Genomic DNA, 22,866 nt, shown 5'->3' with positions numbered 1-22,866 from the left:
AATATTTTAACCGTTTTAAGCAAAAAAATTGGAGGGCAAAAAAAAGCCATACTATAGCTCGGGGAAAGATGGTCAAAAAAGTCATTGCTCTAAACGTTAAATAAAGTCATAGTACAGCATGTTAAGGCAGTTTATAGTATAGCCTGCTGAAAAAATGGTCCAAAAAGTCAATATTTTGACGGTTTTAATTTAAAAAATTGGATGATAAAAAAAGCCATACTATAGCTCAGGGAAAAATGCTCAAAAAAGTAATCGCTCTAAATGTTAAATAAAGTCATAGTACATCATGTTGAGGCAGTTTATAGTATAGCCTGCTGAAAAAATGGTCCAAAAAAACAATATTTTGACGGTTTTAAGCAAAACAATTGGAGGGCAAAAAAAGCCATACTATAGCTCAGGGAAAAATGGTCAAAAAAGTCATCGCTCTAAATGTTAAATAAAGTAATAGTACATCATGTCAAGGCAGTTTATAGTATAGCCTGCTGAAAAAACGGTCCACAAAGTCAATATTTGGAGCGTTTTAAGTCAAATAATAGGATGACAAAAAAAGCCATACTATAGCTCACGAAAAAAATGTGAAAAAAGTCATTGCTCTAAATGTTAAATAAAGTCATAGCACATCATGTTGAGGCAATTTTTATTACAGCCTGCTGAAAAAACGGTGCAAAAAGTCAATATTTTAACCGTTTTAAGCAAAAAAATTGGATGGCAAAAAAAGCCATACTATAGCTCAGGGAAAAAATGTCAAAAAAGTCATCGCTCTAAATGTTAAATAAGGTCATAGTACAGCATGTTAAGGCAGTTTATAGTATAGCCTGCTGAAAAAACGCTCCAAAAAGTCAATATTTTGACAGTTTTAAGCAAAAAAAATTGGAGGGCAAAAAAAGCCATACTATAGCTCAGGGAAAAATCGTCAAAAAGGCCATCGCTATAAATGTTTAAAAAAAAGTCATAGTACATCATGTTGAGGCATTTTATTGTATAGCCTGCTGAAAAAATGGTCCAAAAATCAGTATTTTGAGCATATTAAACACATATTAAATTGTCAAAAAAATGATCGTTCCAAATGCTGAAAAAAGTGATAGTGCAGCATGTTGAAGCAGTCTATAGTACAATCTGTCGAAAAAAAACAGTCCAAAAAGTCAATAATTTGAGTATTTTTAGTCCAAGAACAGTATGGGTGGAAAAGCCATAAGGGCAAAAATGGTCAAAAAAGCAATCGTTCCAAATGTTAACCTACAGCAGCCATACCATACTGTCATGTTTTGGGCCTATGTTTCTACTTTATGTACTATGCTGTGTCTCCAAAAGCTATAATATGTCATTTTCAGTGATTTTGTTACGTCAAAAATTGACATTGTTGACATACCATACTGTGGTGTTTTCGGACATTTTTCGACATGCTTGATGATCTTTTTGGTTTTGCTTGGCCTTTTTTCCCATTTTGTACACTATGGTATGATATTGTGTTTTCAGCCATTTTTATGACAGTTCAGAATTTGATGTTTTTCAACATGATATACTATGGTGTCTTTTTCGACATTGTAAATGATTATATTTTGGCCTTTTTTCCCCCCACATTCAGCAAAGGCAGTCAATTCAGGGAAATCTCAAAAGTAACTATGTCCATAAATCCAAGCAGAGTCAAAAAACTGGTGAGTAAACACAAGGAAAAGGCTGGAAAGCATGAACACACTGGGGTGATAATGACAATCTGGAGGAAACCCTAGGCATTAAAAACACAAGGGCTGATTACTAACTGCACACAGGTCAGTGAAACAAGACACTGGTGAAACACGTGGCAATCAAAAAAGGCTGGAAAACTCAGGAAATAAAAGTAGCACTAAACACAATGAGAACACATGTCAAAATAAAACAGGAAGTGGACACAAACATATGAACAGAAAGTTGACAGAATATCACAGTTTTTGATCAACATACTCTACTGTGACATTCTTGATGATTTTTCAGCAACATATTATACTATGATGTTTCTGCCTATTTTCAGACGACATGTTATACTAATACGTTTTTTGTTTTGATTTCGTGTACAACTGGGACTCAGATGCAGAGAAAAGCAGCAAACATCAATCACAGTCTATCAAACCTTCACTGATGGAAGCGGGGGACATGCACGTGTAAAGCAGTCAGTAAAGGCAGAAAAGTCCATTCAGGGAAATAACAAAAGTAACTAAGTCCATAAATCCAAGCAGAGTCAAAAACCAGGGGAGCAAACACAAGGAAAAGGCTGGAAAGAATGAGCACACAGGTTTTAAAAACACAAGGGCTGATTACTAACTGCACACAGGTCAGTGAAACAAGACACTGGTGAAACACATGAGGCAATCAAAAAAGGCTGGAAAACTCAGGAAGTAAAAGTAGCACTAAACACAATGAGAACACAACAAAATAAAACAGGAAGTGGACACAAACATATGGACAGAAAGTTGACAGAATATCACAGTTTTTGATCATTTTTGAGCGACATACTATACTATGATGTTTTTGATTATTTTCAGATGACATATTATACTATGATGTTTTTGATGATTTCTGAGCAACACACTATACTATGATGTATTTGATGATTTTTGAGCGAAATACTATACTATGACGTTTTTGATGATTTTCGGGTGACATACAATACTATGACTTTTTTTAAAGGTTTTTGAACGACGTACTATACTATGATGTGTTTGATTATTTTCGGACGACATACTATGCTATTATGTTTTTGATGATTTTTGAGCGACATACTATACTGTGATGTTTTTGCTGATTTTCGGACGAAATAAAATACTATGACTTTTTTGATGATTTTTGAGCAGCACACTGAACTATGATGTTCTTAATGATTTTTGAGAAACATACTATACCATGACATTTTAGATGATTTTCGGACGACATGACATTTTTGACGATACTATAGCAACGTACTATAGTGTGATGTTTTTGAGCGACATACTATACTATTACAAATTTGATGAATTCTATGACATTTTTGATTATTTTCTTGCAACATATTGTACTATGACATTTTTGATGATTTTCAGATGACATAATATATTATGACATTTTTGGTGTTTTTCGAATGACATATTTTATAATGTTTTCGATCATTTTTGAGACACACACTATACTATGACATTTTTGATGATTTGTTGATGTCATACTATACTGTGATCTTTTTTGGCCAACATACTATTGTTTGACTTTTTTATGCTATTATGGACAAGATACTCTAGTATGACTCTGTTAACCTATTTTGAATGACATACTATACTATTACTTTTTCATGCTATTTTGGACAACATACAATACTACGACTTTTTTATGCTATTGTTGAAGAATACTTTTGTCAGGTTTGAGTTCTTATGAAGACACAAATGCCTTCAAAAAGGGCAGACAGGTCCTCAAATGTAAAGTGAGCTTCAGTCCTGATGAAATTGTTCAAAACTCAAGCAGGGAACCACAACACAGAGAACACAATACAATAGACACACAAATAAAAAAAAACAAGCATGATCACAAGGGAATTCCAGGGTGAAGACCCCAGCAACCAAAGTGCAAACAACAGGGTAGATAACAGATCAACTGACCACAAACAAAGGGAAACACATATGTATATCTAAACTTACAACAATCCAAGTTATAGCAGGGAACACAGGGGAGGAGCAAACAAGACTAAAACAAAACAGGTGAAGACTGGTAACAGGGAAGGGCAAACGGAAGGGAAACAAACAGCAGGGAGACCTAAAGACACAGGAAAACCATAAGGGAAAGTGCTAACAGGTGAGGACTGTAGAATTAGTGAGGGACAGATGAAACCTATCAGTAACACACTATGGTGGGAAAACATACAAAGACAGGAAGTAAAACCAGACATGACACGAGGAGTGATACCAAAAAATAAAACAGGAAACAGAATGTGAATAACGTGAAACAAGGAAAACACAAACAGAAAACCCCAAAACAAAGTCCACTTAACTGATGAGTGGATGGATGACATATTATGCCATGAATTTTTAATAATATTTTGGATGACATACAGTACAGGCCAAAAGTTTGGACACACCTTCTCATTCAATGCGTTTTCTTTATTTTCATGACTATTTACATTGTAAATTCTCACTGGAGGCATCAAAACTATGAATGAACACATGTGGAGTTATGTACTTAACAAAAAAAGGTGAAATAACTGAAAACATGTTTTATATTCTAGTTTCTTCAAAATAGCCACCCTTTGCTCTGATTACTGCTTTGCACACTCTTGGCATTCTCTCGATGAGCTTCAAGAGGTAGTCACCTGAAATGGTTTTCACTTCACAGGTGTGCCTTATCAGGGTTAATTCGTGGAATTTCTTGCTTTATCAATGGGGTTGTGTTGTTTCAGTTGTGTTGTGCAGAAGTCAGGTTAATACACAGCCGACAGCCCTATTGGACAACTGTTAAAATTCATATTATGGCAAGAACCAATCAGCTAACTAAAGAAAAATGAGTGGCCATCATTACTTTAAGAAATGAAGGTCAGTCAGTTCGGAAAATTGCAAAAGCTTTAAATGTGTCCCCAAGTGCAGTCGCAAAAACCATCAAGCGCTACAACGAAACTGGCACACATGAGGACCGACCCAGGAAAGGAAGACCAAGAGTCACCTCTGCTTCTGAGGATAAGTTCATCCGAGTCACCAGCCTCAGAAATCGCAAGTTAACAGCAGCTCAGATCAGAGACCAGATGAATGCCACACAGAGTTCTAGCAGCAGACCCATCTCTAGAACAACTGTTAAGAGGAGACTGCATGAATCAGGCCTTCATGGTCAAATAGCTGCTAGGAAACCACTGCTAAGGAGAGGCAACAAGCAGAAGAGATTTGTTTGGGCCAAGACCAGTGGAAATCTGTGCTTTGGTCTGATGAGTCCAAATTTGAGATCTTTGGTTCCAACCGCCGTGTCTTTGTGAGACGCAGAAAAGGTGAACGGATGGATTCCACATGCCTGGTTCCCACTGTGAAGCATGGAGGAGGAGGTGTGATGGTGTGGGGGTGTTTTGCTGGTGACACTGTTGGGGATTTATTCAAAATTGAAGGCACACTGAACCAGCATGGCTACCACAGCATCCTGCAGCGACATGCCATCCCATCCGGTTTGCGTATAGTTGGACGATCATTTATTTTTCAACAGGACAGTGACCCCAAACACACCTCCAGGCTGCGTAAGGGCTATTTGACCAAGAAGGAGAGTGATGGAGTGCTGCGGCAGATGACCTGGCCTCCACAGTCACCGGACCTGAACCCAATCGAGATGGTTTGGGGTAAGCTGGACCGCAGAGTGAAGGCAAAGGGGCCAACAAGTGCTTAACACCTCTGGGAACTCCTTCAAGACTGTTGGAAAACCATTTCAGGTGACTACCTCTTGAAGCTCATCGAGAGAATGCCAAGAGTGTGCAAAGCAGTAATCAGAGCAAAGGGTGGCTATTTTGAAGAAACTAGAATATAAAACATGTTTTCAGTTATTTCACCTTTTTTTGTTAAGTACATAACTCCACATGTGTTCATTCATAGTTTTGATGCCTCCAGTGAGAATCTACAATGTAAATAGTCATGAAAATAAAGAAAACGCATTGAATGAGAAGGTGTGTCCAAACTTTTGGCCTGTACTGTACATCACTTATATTTTTATGCTATGTTGGACAACATACTAGCATGTTATTTTTTTTGTTGACAAAAACCTATACTATGATTCTTTAAACTATTTTGGACGACATACTATGATGTGATATTTTAAGACTATTTTGGATGACATATGCTATGACTTTATTATTGTTTTGGATGACATTATATACTTTTTTTTATTACTTTTTTTGTGCTATTTGGACAACATACTATACAGTCATATTCTTTAAACTTTTTTGGGTAACATACAGTCCAACTTTTTTAACAATTTTTTGGACGTCATACAATACCATAACTTTTTTATACTACTTAGGTCGACATACTATATACTTTGACGGTTTTATTAGATTTTATACCGTATCCAACACAATGACATTTTTATGCTATTTGGGACAATGGGACAAACTTTTTTGGATGACATAATATACTGTTATGTTTTTATGCTATTTTTTTTAGACCACATACTATAGTATGACTTCTTAATGCTATTTTGGACAACATACCTTTCTATGAATTTTATGTTATTTTGCCAACATGCTATACTAAAGCATTTTTTACACTATTTAGGACGATGTACTTCACTATGACTTTTTTATCTTTACTTTGATGACAAAGTGTACTAGGAATTTTTATATCATGACTTTTTTATGCAAGTTTTACATTCTAGAATTCCACTTTTGTATTTTCATGAAATCCTATACTAAGATGTTTTTTGCATGTTTATGCCATACTTTATATTAAATACTTGACTTAAACAATTTTAATACATACTTAAGTTGACATTTTTGTCATACTACGCTTTGATTTCTGAAAACATACACCATGAATTTTCTTTGACATATTTATGCTGGAAAACTTAACCACAATGTTCTTAGTTTCTTAATTTTGGGCAGTATATTCATAACTCACACACAAAGTCAGAGGACATCTATGGTATGCGTAACAGAGGCAGCCATAACACTAAAGCCTTTAATACCTCTGAAAGGAGTGTCCTTACTCGATTACAGTCAACGGGCTGCGGCTAATACAGCAGACGGTCATCCCCAAGGTTTATGTAAGTGAAAAAAAAATTCAAGGATCAGCAGTTGCGTAATTTTGACAACACGGTGACAAGCGATCAGCTGGATGGATCGTCATTTAAAATGAAACAGTTAATCCTGGTGTCGTGCTTTGTTACACAAGTCACCGAAGAAAGATCAAGTGTTTAAGAACTATTTCCGTGACGTTTCCTGCTGTTAGTCTCAAATTGTGCACAGCTCTGCAGAGACAGGAGGAAATCCCTTGCACAGAGCTTAAATGTTTATGTGAGCTACCTCATCTCAGAAAACCAAAGAGGACACTGGTGCTCTCTGGTGGTTCCTTGCAGGACTGCAGTATCTAGACAAGCAGAGCATATTGATCAAAAACAAAATGACAGCGACATGAACTCTTAACACCGACTTTATTTATAACAACGGGGTGGGGGAACAGCTCTACTGAGGTGGCTGCTGCTGGTCTGGCATGCTCCTGATGATGTCAGAATCGCCTGAGGAAGAGAACAACATAAAGTCAGCACATGAAAATAAAAAATAACACATATACATGTAAACATATAAATATATTCCCTTGAATATAACAGCTTATTTTAATTGCCTCCCACAAACATATTAAACTAACATTATTAGGTAAAGGTTATCAACAGAGCACTCATTAACTCGCCAGAAAGCACAGGCAGATGAACTCAGCACTGCCAATGCCTTTCATCTAGCAAACCACTGGTCTTTAAATAGACCACTGATGTGCAGGTACAACAGGTGCAAAAATTGACAGAGCAAACCAAGTGGAAGGATGCAGGAAATACATAAATAATCAAAGGATTTGACAAACCGCAGTCTAAGCATTGATCCCAGTATTTTAACAATTATGGTCAGCAGACCCTTTGTAGTGTCATTTGTTGGGCTGCACTGGGTTTATATGAGGGATATTTATTTTAAAGATGTATTAAAACCGCATATTCAGTTGGATTTTCCAAATGAGGCCTTATGCCGAATGTAGCACCTTTCAATCAAGACATGCCGGCATTATTTGGGTTTTGGGAGCATTCTTTGGACATGTATAAACGGCACATTCAGAATATGAATCTCGACTGGGGATTTAAATGCAGTTTGTGACACCCCATCTCTCATAAGTTTGATAATACCTTTATTTTGTAGTATTCATATAAACAAGGCTATAAAGTGCTTCACAACATGTATAAAAATAAAACAAAAATACAGATATAATGATTAAAATAGAGCTAAGAAAAATTGTGCGCACCGAGGCAAAAACAGAACAGACCGTTTACGGTCAGCTGTGTTGTGATGAATAATGTTGTCCACGAACCAATTTGTTAAGTTTGCAAAGCTACAGAAGAGATGCATGCCCAAAAGTAAAGCACATATTTCAAGCCAAAAGAAGAAACACCTATTTTAATGTTTATAAAAGACTTGGATTTTAAATATGTCAAATATTGCAGTGTCCACCTTTTTTAGAAAGGTGCTGAAGGACTGACAGAGGGAGGTCGTGTTGGCACAGTTAAATAAGTCTGCTGCCAGTGAAAAACTCAAAAATCCTATTTTGACACAAAGAAGCAAAATAGCACAAACGGCTCCAGCTGTAATGACATGCTTCATAAGAATATTGTCTTTTTTCAGGACAAAAGGGCACACACCAGGACTACATTAGAAGCCACAATAGTGTTACATAAAAAAACTGTAATGAAACATTATTTTCCTCTGACCTCTCTGTATCTTGCTTCCATGTGTTGAATGACATTATGGTACTTACAGGCTAATATAAATATAATATATAAATATTCTGTCTTGAATCGATGACAATTCGGTGTTGTGGTTAAAAGGTTTGCTGGTATTTATTTACTGCAGGTCAGTTTTTTCAAACAGGCTTGCTGGGAACAGTCAGTGAGGCTAATATCTCTGCATCCATTTTGCTACAAGGCAGTGTCTAGCAAAAGTTTGTGTCAGAAAGTAGCAATTTGTCCATTAAAATATGTCAGTATGGGCTCACTCTATCATGACATCAGAATTAGCTCCAAAGAGCCAAAGAAAAAGCTTAATGTTTGTGTCAGTAAAAGAAAAACAACTGCACCTTATTGTAGATTGTGTCAAACACAAAAGGATAGGTACTCACCAGGGTCAATGATGGCCAGTGTGCACACCCTGTAGTATTTTCCGCAGGCTGTGCCGAGCTCAATGTTGTTTCCACTGTAGTGGTGGACACCAGTCTTGGCCAGCATGGCATAGTACTCAATCTCAGATTTCCTGAACAGGGTCGACACAAAGAAAAGATGTGAGTCAAACCAGCAGATACAAATAGTTACTTGGTTAAGCAACTGTATTTAAAAAAAAAAAGGAAAATGTAAAAATGCCCCAAAGTGCAAACAGGTCACGCAATTGTAGAAGTTCAAGAAACCAATAACTGTTGTGTAATAGTTCTGTCAATAACATCAATGTTTTCATATATATCAGTTTTGAACATTTTAAACCATTTCAATACTCATTTTCTGCAGAATGAATTCAATTGTACTGGCTATCCTTTCTCTCTCCCTCTTATTGTTAATGTTTATTGCAGTTATTCTAATGCTCTGCGCTAGTAACCAAGAATGAAAAAGTTGTCTTATCATATTTCAACCTTGTTATGTTAATCTCAAAATATAACTTGCAAACTGTAACTCAAACCCAATGCCAAATTCTCCCCAGGGGGTATTAAAAAGGTATTTAAATATTGCAATTTTTCAGGGAATTAAAAACTCAGAAATTCCAGTAAAATTACAACGCTAGTATGTAAGCAGACAACTTACAACAGAATCCACAATTATAACACCCTGTTATGATTCAAACATCTGCATCAAGTGAAATATATTGTAAAACTGAACATAATTTTGTATAGAGCACAACACACCATCAGTGTACTGCACTTATTAAATAAATTTGTTGATGGGAAAAAAAGCTAATTGTGTTTCTCTTCATTCCTATTACTGTTTACATCCCGGCTCAGTCAGAAACTATGTCAATGATGCAGGCTCTCAGGTTCCTAGGTTAAACTTACACACAAGCCTTAACAAATCACAAAACCCTCAAATGTTACTACAAGCGTACAACATCAAACACATTAAATATGATATCAAATACTTGTTATTCTAATGAAAGAGTGTGAATGTGGTCATTATCCTCGTATACCTGAGGGCAGGGCAGTTGTTGGCCAGGATAACCAGCTTGGCTTTTCCCTGACGGATCATCTTCTGGGACTGCTTGTAGCCCAGGACGTATTTCCCACTCTTCATCACCAGCTGGAGCCGGGAGTTGATGGACTCCATGGACTTTTTCTGAACAAACATACGTGTACATACCTAAAGTTAGAGACAGCACCCGAGCTACAAAGCTAACTTTCACCACTTGTCACTTGTTACGTGTTATTGTCATCCGTCACGGAGTGGGAATATTGACTATGCCACTAACCATAAAAATACAACAGAGGAAACTGTATCAAATACGTTGTTTAAATACATTACACAAAATTGTTGCTACATTTTCTGTTATCCGTTACGTTGAGCAAATTAGCATTAGCTAACATCAGACTGCCGGTGTTAGTAAATCTAACTAAAGCTACGATCGCTAACCGAGAAACTGATGGACGACACTAAATAAAGTGCCAATCGAGACGTGCTTCCAAATATTCACAACCGCAATAATTTCACGCAAACTGTACATTGTGCGTGTAATTAAACACGTTTATGCGCGGTGCTACAGCGCTAGCTAGCAGGCCCGGACAGTAACAAGTCTCCACGTGAAGCAGCAGCCTGGCCCTGGAGCAGCGCGTGCACTCCGGGCCGAGCCAGCGACACTCACCGTTTTCTTTGCGGCCACCATTTCTGCGGTTTAGTCCTGACCGGCCGACCTGCGAGCGGGAGGGAGGGAGGACAAGACTGTCGTTATTGTTCGGAGGATAACACAATGTTAAAATAACCAAATCCTGGTGATTTTTTAATCAAAAAACTTAGAGCTCGTCTTACAGTGAGTGAACTCCAATATGGCCTCGGAGAGAAAGGAAGTCCCATGGTGCACCGCGCTGCTATCTGTCGGTGGACCTGCGCAAACGAGTACTGCGCAGATTCCTCTCTGCTTATGGTTTATAGATCTTTAAATCAATAAAGTAGGCTACATGAAATATTGCGTATAAATAATTACAACAAATGAACTTAAATCTAAATCCACAGACCCAGACATAGGCTACACAGAAACCAGCAAACAATAATTAAAGCTAATAGGCTATTAATTGCTCTAAATATGCAATATGCTTTTAAGCATTGCTGTGTTATAGATTAAACTACTGGACAGTGGTGGAATGTAACAAAGTACTACATACACACAGGTGCTGCACTTAAGTACGAATTTGACATACTTGTTTTTACGTCAGTGTATTATTTTCTTGCCACTTCCTACCATAACATACCGAAATATTGTACTTTTTACTTCACTGCACTTATCTGAAAGCTGTTTCTACTACTTTCTTTAAGCAATAATGTTTTGCTTAAAACTAAAGGAAGAGTTTTTAAATATGTTTTGTTGTGAATTAAACTAACCAACTGTTTATGCAGCTGAAATTATTTGTCAATAAATCAAGTAGCTAATTGATAGTAAATTAGTAGGCAACTACTTCTAATGAACATTTAAGTTGATGTCTAATTTATTTTTAATAATTTGTAGTTTAGGGGATGTTCTGTTGTTGTTGTCGTTTGTTCTTTTTAATAATTAGGTTGCGTGTTTCTGATTATACTTTTACTTAAACATTCTCAATGCAGAACTTACCACTTGTAGAGTATTTTCGGGATGATGTTAGTATTTTTCATTCAGCACTGCCCAGGGGTTAGGATAAGTAGGGTTTTTAAAGGCTAGTATCATCAAACCAGCTACAACTCTAAAATCTGCATGTAGATCAATACATTAAAAATAATACCATTGGACAAGGGTCGTTTTTATGCTTAATGATTAGGTAGCCTACCTTTTCTTTTGACACATCTCTTTTGTGAGTGATTAGGCTATTTTTATGGAGTGATATTGCTGTATTTTGGATTTCAGTACTTAATTTAGTAGGTTCACTCAGGATTGTTATTGGCAGTCAGCCTAGTTGTTAGTTTGGTGAGGAAAATACTTCAAGGTTTACTTTCCCCGCCCCGAGAGGGGCGCTGCACCCTGACTGAATAATGTATTTTGGTCCCTGCGCCAGCCTCCTGGAAACAGCCTAAGTTACAGTACACAACAAAATCACACATTTCACCTGCGTGCTCAGCTGTTTACAGACTTGTCGGCACAGCACAAACTTTTTGGAGGAAGGACCACAATGCGCAATTACGCACGGGACTGAAGGAATTTAACGAGCAGCGTCTCTTTTTGTTTCTCCTTCAGGGGATTCGCTGCCCACAGTTTTGAGTTCTCTCCATTTACAGAGACGATATCTATGCACGACGTCATCAGTGCAGCTCAAGCCTCTCCTCACCTCCTGACTCTGAAGGTAACTATACAGTCCTCTATGTGCACAGGACAGGATGGGATGCTCCACCAGTTCCCAAACTTCAGCGGTAGATACGACTCGACCCAGTGCAAAGCCCGAGGAGAGCAACGGAGCCAGCACAACAGGTGATGCGCAAAGCTTTACAAGTATATCTAATGCAACACTTAGGTTTGTCGGATATGTGGAAAATACAAATAACGTGTGTTATATTTGCAGCTAGAGAGCATTCATTGCAAGCATATTATAAATGGCCAAACACGTTACTTGTATTAGAAAACTGGAAACAACACACTGGAAACAATAACTTCCCTACAAAAATACGTTTGAAATCTTGTATAATTTACATGTAAAATAAGTAATGTGAGATAATCCATCTCTAAACTTTGAAGCGGTAATAAAGCACTACTATGACTGTGACATATCTATAAATTTCCTTTTGCTATAATGGGACCACTCATATTATGTCCTCAAATGATTATTGAAATCAAGTGCATTAATCAACATACTTTAAATAGTTATAGATACTATAAATAGCCTTGTACCATTTGGGGTCATCATGGAAGTTCACTGACATCTCTGAACAGAGTTACATGAGCCATATAATTATACTGTGGTGAAGGTTGCTCTGATAATGAGGACCCAGTCTGCATGCAAATGATCTTCAATGTATTTCAGTGGGTACAGTATCTGATATCTGTTGTTTTAGTTAGCCAGAGCTCCACAGTGACAAGACGGGAAAGTTTATTGTCATTACTTAACAGCAGTCTCTTTCTCTGTCCTTTTTGAGAGAGAGAGAGAGAGAGAGAGAGAGAGAGAGAGACAGTGGCATGAAAGCAGATTTGGTGACAGTCTATGGTTTCAATAGGAAATGGAGAAGCCACTTTGGACACTTGTAGTGGGCCAGAGACGGCCCAACTATGGTGCAAAGTAGCACACGTTTCAAAGTAAACCATCAACACTGGATCCTGTGTTTGCATTTAGTGGTGTAAAGGAGGAGTAGGGACTTAAAAATATGTACAGGACTAATTTAGCTTTACAGAGGCTGTAAAATGTTTATTTACAACAAATCTGTTCAGTGCGATCACAATAAATGTGAATTTGTTTGCAATTCTGCCAGCTTAATTATGATTTGACAGACCTCAAAGAAGAGGTAGGTTAGAAACTGGTAAAAGATTCACTAAGCGGGACCTCCTCTGAGCGAATGCCTTTTGCTCCGATTCTCTCTTTGCATTCCTTAAAGTTCAAGGCCTTTTAGTGCAACGACAGCACGGAGATGGATGCACTGTCACATAACCGAATATGCGGAAATACACTGAATTAAGAAACGGGAGTGAGTGTTACAATGAGCTGAGAAACTGCTAATGTGTGTTTATGTTCATGTCCGGCAGCTGACCTCTGACCTCACTGTTAAGATGTACACCAAAAAGAGTTTACCCCTACGACTCTCGATGTTGTATCTCATCATTGTTGTCAGCTGATAATGGCGCATTTTCGTACTCTGCTTGTAAGTCACTCTCCAGGTCTATCAGCAGTTGTGCCCTCAAGGCTGAGGACATAGCCACCCGGAAATAACTGCTGCACCCGACATTACAGGCAGACGTCACTGCCTGTAAGAGTCTGTGGCACGCTCATTTTTTTAAGTAAGCATGAGATAGTGCTATGGGTTGGCATCCATTGGTACCAGCCATGTCAGCATAGCTTGTCAGTAAGAGGGTTTAATAATGTTCTAAATTTAGGCTCAGTTTTGGTGAGGGAACAGCAGACACGGTCATTTTCAAAGGGGTCCCTTGAACCTTCACCTCATGATAAGTAAATGAAATTGGGTTCTATGGGCACCCATAGATGGATTACTGAACAGCCCCAGGAACCTCCCTGGCTTTCACTTGCAAAATGTGACTCAAATTAGCAGGTACCAAGCAGGAAGAGACAAAAAAAAATGACCACAAAAGATACAAAATCACAAAAAGATACATAAAAAAGAGACGCAAAACAACAACAAAAAGAGGCAGAACCACCACAAAATCTGTTTGTCTTGCTCCTGTGTAGGAGAGGTGGTGGGGCCCTTTGCATATCTGTGCCCAGGGGCCCATTTTCTCATAATCTGTCCATGTGGGTACCCACAAGTTTCCCCTTAACTTTAGAAGGCTTTTTCCTTGTAATTGGTTTATTGTAAAGCCAATGCACTCCTTTAAATTCATATCTGTCTTTTTAAGCAAATTGACAGCCAGCCTATTTGAAGAATAAAAACCTGTACATACAGGTACATGACACATTAAAATAGGATGGTGGTGAAACTTTAAATATATTATATTAGTTGATGCACATCAGAAAATTAGTAACATTAACTGTAAAATAATCACTTTGCCATTCCATAACTCCATATTGACATAGTTACTAGCTTTTATACTTCAACATCATAATCAAATCAGCTGAATGAAACTGAACAGCAAGGCATTCCTGCGTCGTCTTAGAGGTCAGATGGAAATGTGTCAGGATGTTTTCTTCTTTTTGCATGTGGCTCATTTCCTTCACCTGATGCCACTTGCCACCCCCAAGACAGAGAGATGACATTTATTAAGCAGAGGTTCGTTCTTTTTTAACATTTAAAGAATGCAATCTTTGTTTAAAGGAAAAAATTGTGGCAAACGTAAAATAGAAAGACGTCTCCTTTATACAAACATAGACGGCTGATTATTAAGACTTCTATGATCCATGCAAATACTTGCAAATCCCTCAGAAAAACAAGGAAGTCACACACAATATCACTAAACACATAGAAACCTGTTCACAAAGTGGTGCAATGTGCAGTATGTTGAGGTTAATGTTTATTACCAACAATCCACAGAATCATTAACCCTTTGTGGTTACAGTTATTCGTCAGTGGGGGGGTCTCCCTATGCTATTTTTTACTTCCTAGCCAATGATCTGTGGCAGCTAGCGGCATATTGTTTAGCTTTTTTTTTCAGCTATTCAAAGGAGGAACAGTTGATCAATTATTATTCTGTTTATAAAGAAGTCAACATACCATTGCTGATGTTTTTTGGGGGGTCTGGAGGTTAGAGACTGGAGTTAAATCCTTGGATATTAAGAGTCACTCTGCCTTCAAAGGTTCTTATTTTTATTAATAATTTAATTCTCAAAGTATTAAACATGATAGTATTTAAATATAATATTAAAAACAGCTATATTTCTTTAAATTTCTTTTCAATTGCTGTCAGAAACTTAGGAAGCATGATAGCTTCTTTTTTTCACTTCCTCATTGGCCGCTCCTGCCATACTGTCATGAGAGTAATGAAGTCTGCAGAATTTCTGAAGGTGCCTGAATAGTGTACAATCACGTGTTGTATGGCACCCATAATTACATGTGTTACTTGTCTCTGGTTTTGGGTGAAGTCAGCCTCTATAGCCATTATCTAGGCAACATAAACATGGACTTAAACAACAGAAACCCAAGAGCATAGTGTTGATGCCAAATTGTCTCACATTTAAATATTGAAAGTAGTTCTTCCTGACAGGATCAGTGTGAGTTTGTTTGTGTCGGCCACCGTTCATCATGTAACCATCATAAGTGGTTGTGCTACTGCCCTGTGTTGCCATGATGTGAAGTGTGAGGAGACATTTGTTCAAGCGTTTTTTGGATCATTTTTTATCACAGACAGTTGTAGAGAGATAAAAGGAAACAATGGGCAGAGTGGTGCAACAAAAGATCTGAGCTGGAGACATATTCAGCGCCAGGACTTTAACGTCTAACTCAAAGGTCCAGTGTGCAGGATTCAGGGGGATACATTGTCAGAAATTGTATATGATATGCATAACTTTGTTTTCTTTATTTTATAATCACCTGAAACTAAGAATTGTTGTGTTTTTTTTTTTTTTTTGGTTTTTTGTTTACCTTAGAATGAACTCTTTATATCTACATGTAGGATCCTCTTCCACAAAGTTCACAATGTAGTTTCTACCGTAGCCCAGAATGGACATATCAAACATTGGCTCTAGATAGTTTCAGCTGGCTGCAATCTGCAACCTCACAGATAGATGAAATTATATCTCACACACTAGACCTTCAATAGATGCATGTGAGGAACGTTTTTACCAAAAGAAGATAGAACAATATAATTGGAGGCACTTTACGGTAAGTCAGTGGTTCTCAACCTTTTTCATGTCAAGGACCCCTGATATGATACACATTAGTTCACAGAAAAGCTGTTTAATTAGATGTTGATTCAGGGAGCTCCATCTGAAAACATTTTGGTTGTTAGATACGATTAAAACCAGAATGTTTAAGACATCACCTGAAGTTGGTGAGACAACTGTGGAGAAAGTGAAGCCTATCAGAGTAGTTACTGTTATGGCTCTTACTCACACTGAGCTCACTAAAAATAAACTATTTCACATTTTTCTAGGGACCCTCTAAAACTCAAGAACCACTGCCATAGGTAACCCCTGTGTAAATTTATAATACCTTGATCCTAGACATACTGTGGCCCACTCTTATGTAAACATGATCATGTTTCTCATCTTTATAACATTCAAATATTTTGTGTTTCTCAATATTGATAATATGAGAATAGGAACAATATGCTGCATAACTCATGCACCTTGACTGTAGTTTTAGTAGATCTATTAATTTGAAAAAGTTTTATATTTTATACTTTAGTTTCACATGTCTTCAGACTGTGCTTTTGGATGTTTGGAATGCGTGCCATGTTAACACTTCTGTTCTTGACAGGGGTGGCAAATGAGAATGGCAAAGTAGCCGAGGACAGCGAAACTATTCCGGACCAGACACCCGCTGGGGGTGGCGATGCTAAACCTGCAGAGGAACCTGCTGCAGCTGCAGCATCTGCAGACACCACCGCTGCTGCTGCACCACCTGCAGGGGAGGAGCCTCAGCCACCCGCAGCCAGTTCACCTACAGAGGCAGCAGCAGAAAGCACCACAGAGACAGAAGCAAACTCCTCAGAGCCTGCAGCTTCGGAGCAAGGTAAATTGGGGTCAAAACAGCACTGTGACAGGCCAATGACAAGTTTTCCTCTATTAATAGAAATTCATTGACAAACTTGAGATTAGGCCCAATTCTACATACATTTTTAATACAATATTTAGTAGACTGCGAGCAAGCTGCAGATAAACATACTCATTTTTTGTATTTAGTTCTACATTAATTCTTCTATCTGCTGTATACATATTATAATCTTTATCCGATCAAACCCACTTTGTCTCTGCAAAATTACCAGTTGAAGGCTGTTATCTGAGCCCTTACAAGGCTCTACGTATTTTCATTGAGTTTTATTTTATATGCAAATAACACTTTTCCTATCTCATAACACAATGACTGTGGCTTTCTAGTGACATCTAAAACACTGATCTCACAGAGTTATAAAGCTGATAAGAATAGAGCTAAAGGTTATCAAGTTATAAGGTAGATAAGAATGGAGCTTTAGGTTATTATAGTTAATAAAAAATACACCAAAAAAGTAAAACTAACTGTGGAAATATTTAATATTTAAGTTAACTAAAATAAAAATAAAAACTTTAGGGGAAAAAATAACTGAAATTATATTGTGTACTCACAAAACAAACTAAATTAAAATAAAATCAAATAAAATAAAAATACAGAAAATGATCGACAAGTATGAGGAGGAACTGACACATATGTTTATTGAGACTGGGATGTCTTTTTGACTGTGAGTCAACTGCCTTTATAAAGTGTTGTTTTGTACTGTAATACCCATTAACTTATTCAATCTTGCCCCTGAAAAATACCCTATTATTAAAATTTTGAAAAGAAACCTAAAATTAATACTGAAACTAATATAAACGTAACATTTTTAAACAATAAAACACTACACTGATACAACAAAACTATAATAACTCGGATGGAGCCTCATACATGTTTGTGGATTTATGTAGATGTGTGTTAGCCTCATCAGCTTTCTGTTTTCTATTATAACATTCCAAAAAGATATGTTCAAGGATTAAAACACTACAAATAGGGGAATTTTCATAGGTTCATAATAATGATGAAACATAATCTACTGTAAGGCCATAACCACAATGCCTAGACACAAAAGTCACAATGTTCATGTGTCACACCGAGGGAAGGGGAACTTATTAGGCACAATATACAATTGTTACCTTTGACCAGCAGTAACCTGAGCACTGCTCCGCCTCCTGCATAGTGACCCAACCAACACCAGGTACATTATGTCCCTTCCATCCTTCCCTAGACCATCCACAGTCCCACTGCAATGGTAACCAGGCGGTATCCAACAACACACAGAAATAGCTTAATGAACGCAGTGGGACAGCCACACAAATGTGTTAATAAGTCACACATCTCATTATTTAGTTATTATTGAGGAATTAGTCAGGTAGTCATAAATTAATACATTTAATGTGATAATTTTCTGACAGTGTACATAGGACTCAGGCCTGAACAGTCCATTGGGCTGTTGGCTGTAGCTGTTGTTAGGGATGAAATGTTTAACCCCTTGAAACCTGGAGTAACATAATTTATCTTGTGCTGCTTTCAGATGCCTTTCACAAGTAATTTAACCTTTGAACCCTAAGGACTTTGGTTTGATTTCTTTTGAAAACATGGAAAAAAAGGCAACGAACAACTTGCTTAGAAATGTGCTTTGGAAAAACGATATTCATAATTATGATAATTACAAATGGAAATAATGTTGCAAAATTTTAATTATCATTATTATTTTTTTATCTTTCTTTTTCATTATTTTGTTTGTTAGTTTACAAATTTTGCGGTAATTTTCTTGTACTTTTTTCTAACTTCTTGCAAATGTTTGAATCATTTCTCCTTTCATTGCTAATCGCTGCTTTGTCATGTTTTAAAAGAAATCAAGCCAATTTGCTCAGGCTTTAAAGGGTTAACTTTGATTATTGAGAGACCTCAAGTTTTTTTAAGCTGCTCGTTTGTCTAGCCAACACAGTTTTGTTGTTAAAGGATGGCATGAGCAATTCCTCCCTCACTTAATACACACTTCTATAGTCAGGGTACATTTTAAGCATATTTATTGTCTCTTGAGAAAATCCTGAACCTGTTAACCTGCTAGTGCTCTGGTAACAGGGGGATGTGCTAAATTAAAAATAAGTGAGCATGAATAATCCCCGCTTTTAATTCCAGGAGAGTGCTTCAGAGCGACTGCAGGTCAGCACAGCGACAATCGCTCTGCACACTAAATGATTATCTATACATGGAAGTGCTCCGCTGGGAGCTGCATGACACAGTGCAGCATTACATTGACTGCTATCAGCTCACTTATTGCCTCATGATGCAAATGACAAGCAGCCGACAGGCTGAAGAGGTCAGCTCTTCAGTTTGCTCTTTGTTGAATGCAAAGTGTCCACCACTGTAATGCAGTCCATTGAGGAAAGATGGACAAAGTAGCAAAGGTAACACTGCGCTTCTGCAATGGAAGAAATACACTTTGCATCCTTAGATTACAACATATTTCCTTTAAAGGTTTTCTGCTGTTGTTGTGGTTCAAGCATTGATTTTCACTCTGTGCATGTGCCATTCCTTTTTGTAGTGCTTACAGGGTCTATAGAAATATATAGCTTTGTTAATACGACTGATGGAAGTAAGTCACATATGTACTAGTCTCTCACAAGTCCCAAGTTACTGTGGTGATAAATGAGCAAATCAAGTCCCTGCTATAAGTCCAGCAAGCCACAAGTCAAATCATACAGAAATCTGAAGCTTCAAGATAATAAATTTGCTAGAAAGACACATTTATCTGCCATCATTGCCATCATTGCAAACATAATCCTTCAATCCAAAGGTTCTTATGCCAGAAAATTTTAAGCATCAGGTACTTAATTTCCTGCATTTTGGTAAATTTTTAAGCACCAATTTGCCCTTTCCATATCAATTCATGTTTTTTTAAGAAGTCAGATCTGCTTTCTCAGGTTTAAACGCTTGTGAAAGGATGTCAGAATGCAGCCCAAAAAACGTAAGTGGTGTTGAGATGAATTAAAATTATGTATAAATGTAAACTGGCTTTAAAATTAGTCAGCAACTCTTCTCGAACTTGGAATTCACTTGATCTCGACCCTCTTTGGTATCCAACATGACTCTCTCTCTCAGTTCACGCTTGACCAAAGTCCTGTATGGACGGCCTGTATGCAGTGTGTGTGTGTGTGTGTGTACGTGTGTGTGTGTGTTTGTGTGTGTGTGTGTTGGCAACACTTTGTTGTCATCGTGGTCTCATTAAGGTGCAATCTGAGTCCACAGAGAAACTAGAGCATGCCAACACATATAGGGCTTCCACTGGCCACGGGCGATGTTGTTGCCTCTGTTTCACAGCCAGTGGAGAGAGAGGATCAGGTGTCACATAAGCTGAGCGGACATGGCAGCTCGTCCCCTCCTGGATCTGTTAGCTGTCGATTTGATAGAAACCATTTTCAACAGCCTTTGATAGAAAAGTAAATGTTACTGAATGTAAATACGTGTTTCTGTTTGTCACTGACGTGGTCTCACAACTCTGTATTAAACGGTATTACAGGCAAAATAATGAATGTTTTTGTGGTCTTAAAGGGTCAGTTCATCCAAATTACAAATAACATATTCAGTAACATTTGCCCACAGCTTTATCTAACCATGCAGATAGTTTCTGGTTTTAGTTTTGTTTGTTGTTTTTTTTTCTCTCTTTGTGGTTATTTTGTGTCTCTGTGAGTGAGGTCATTTTGTATCTTGTTCTGGTTGTTTGTGTGTCTTTGCAGTCATTATGTGTCTACCTGTGTTTTCTTTTTTGTTTTGTTTTTGCTTTTTGTTTAGGTCTCTTTGGGGTAATTTTGTATCTTATCGAGGTAGTTTTGTCTTTTTTGGTCATTTTGTGAGTTAGTTATTTTGTGCATCCATGTGGTTGTTTTGTTTGTTGTATTTTTTGTCGTTTTGTGTCTCTTTGGGATATATTTGTGTCTTTTTTGTCATTTTAATCTCTTTGTAGTCATTTTGTGATTTTTGGGGGTATTTTTGTGTTTTATTGAGGTACTTTTGTGTCTCTTTCAGACCAATTTTGTCTCTTTGGGGTCAGTTTGCATCTTTTCGTGGGTGTTTTGTGTCTTTTTGTACTCACTGAGGCAATTCGGTATCTTATTTAGGTCATTTTATGTCTCTCTTTTCTTTTTGTGTCAGTCTGTAATCATTTCATGTCTCCTTGTTTTTTGCCACTTTTGTAGTTATTTTGTGTTTCTTTGCAGTTATTTTTAATCGTTTTTTGTTGTTGTTATTTTCAGTTAGTATTAATTTGACATTGTTCAGGTAAAGGCTAGGTGGCCCCTGACACTTAGGGCCCTGACGCCTGTGCCTGGTAGGCCTGTTCAGTAATCCATCCAGCCTCCAAAGCTTTAAATGTACAGTACTTGTTTGTTGTTTGCATGTAAAAATATTTCTATCTTTCCAAACAGAAAATGCAGAGGCCACCGCCACTGATTCAGAGCCCAAAACAGAGGAGGCACCAGGTGAGAGGCGCTGTGATGCCAACAGTCACATCATCTTTAAAAATCATCTGAACCTCCCTGACATGTTCTCCCTCTTTGTTTTCAGCCCCCAGCGAGTGAAGTGAAACATGAACGACTGCATGGATGAGTTTGTTGGAAGTGTCTTACCTTGTTTGTATGTTCGTCTGAAAGCATGTGTAGGTGTGTGTTTGTGTGTGAAAGACTTCACCTTGTTGCCAAGATGCAGATCCCTGTGATAAACCCCTTTCAGTCAGGGTTCCTCAGTCATCACTGTGCCTTCTTCTCCTCATGATGGTGTGTGGCTGCAATTTCTGCTCGCAAACTGCATATAGACAGACATCTAAGGCACTTCGTGTTTGTTTTCAGAGGATGTCCTCATTTCAGGATAAATTAAATGATAAATTGTCTTTTAAATTTCTATGTATTACCTGTATGGAAAATGATGATAGCAGGTTTTCTTGATTTAACCTAAGAGTTCATTCTGTACTTTTCTACAAAATTATAATTCTAAGGAAACCAAAGCCAAAGTTTATTTGATTTTTAAAATTATATTATTTTTGGGTAGCTGGCTTTGATTTTACAACCATGTTTGTAATGAATATGAAAAGCTGAGACTGTCAACATTAATATAAGAGCACGAATGAGATAAAAGTATATGAGACCCTTTTTTTTTTTGCTTCTGATGTGTCATTTTTTCTCTCTGGGAAGACGACCTGAAATCTGTAATAAGCTATGAGCAGTCAAAAAATTAAAAGGCTACCTTAAAAAAATGATACCGAATTCATGTACTTTCTTTGATATGTTAAAGGGACAGTTCACCTCCAAACATATATATATCCAAACATATATTTTTCCTCTTACCTTTGTTGCTTTTTATCAGTCTAGACTATTTTGGTGTGAGTTGCAGAGTGTTGGAGATATTGGCCGTAGAGATGTCCTATCATGTTTGACAGAAGGCAGACATCGCTACGGCCAGTGAAACACAGCTGAATCATGATCAGCCAGTTATCAAACAGCTTCACAAGTTCATAATGAGTTGATCATTTGAATCAGCTGTGATGGAGCAGACAGAAATCCAAAACACGCAGGGCAAGTGGTCCTTGAGGAGAGGTCTTAGAAACACTGCTTTAAAGAAACATTGCTGTTGAGCTTTTTAAATGTATTT

At 37.4% G+C, this 22,866-nt stretch overlaps 2 protein-coding genes across 2 annotated transcripts; one reads left to right on the top strand and one right to left on the bottom strand.

Moving 5' to 3' along the window:
• Positions 1-7,091: 7,091 nt before the first annotated feature.
• Positions 7,092-10,822, bottom strand: rpl30 (ribosomal protein L30). Its single transcript, XM_042506482.2, has 5 exons — positions 10,717-10,822; positions 10,553-10,601; positions 9,884-10,029; positions 8,835-8,965; positions 7,092-7,194 (listed from the first exon to the last, which is right to left on the bottom strand). Exons 2-5 carry the CDS (start codon positions 10,571-10,573, stop codon positions 7,142-7,144), a joined length of 351 nt encoding a protein of 116 aa, XP_042362416.1. The 5' UTR covers positions 10,574-10,601; positions 10,717-10,822; the 3' UTR covers positions 7,092-7,141.
• Positions 10,823-11,921: 1,099 nt separating this feature from the next.
• Positions 11,922-22,474, top strand: LOC121958225 (uncharacterized). Its single transcript, XM_042507098.2, has 4 exons — positions 11,922-12,340; positions 16,945-17,199; positions 21,648-21,701; positions 21,787-22,474. The coding sequence occupies exons 1-4, from the start codon at positions 12,250-12,252 to the stop codon at positions 21,798-21,800; spliced, it is 414 nt and encodes a 137-aa protein (XP_042363032.1). The 5' UTR covers positions 11,922-12,249; the 3' UTR covers positions 21,801-22,474.
• Positions 22,475-22,866: the final 392 nt, after the last annotated feature.

This window comes from Plectropomus leopardus, chromosome 17, assembly GCF_026936395.1.
Source record: "Plectropomus leopardus strain MGB_pleo_1.0 chromosome 17, ASM2693639v1, whole genome shotgun sequence".
NCBI lineage: Eukaryota > Metazoa > Chordata > Actinopteri > Perciformes > Serranidae > Plectropomus > Plectropomus leopardus.
Note: the sequence above shows the minus strand (reverse complement) of the source record. Positions and strands in the feature narration are given on the sequence as shown.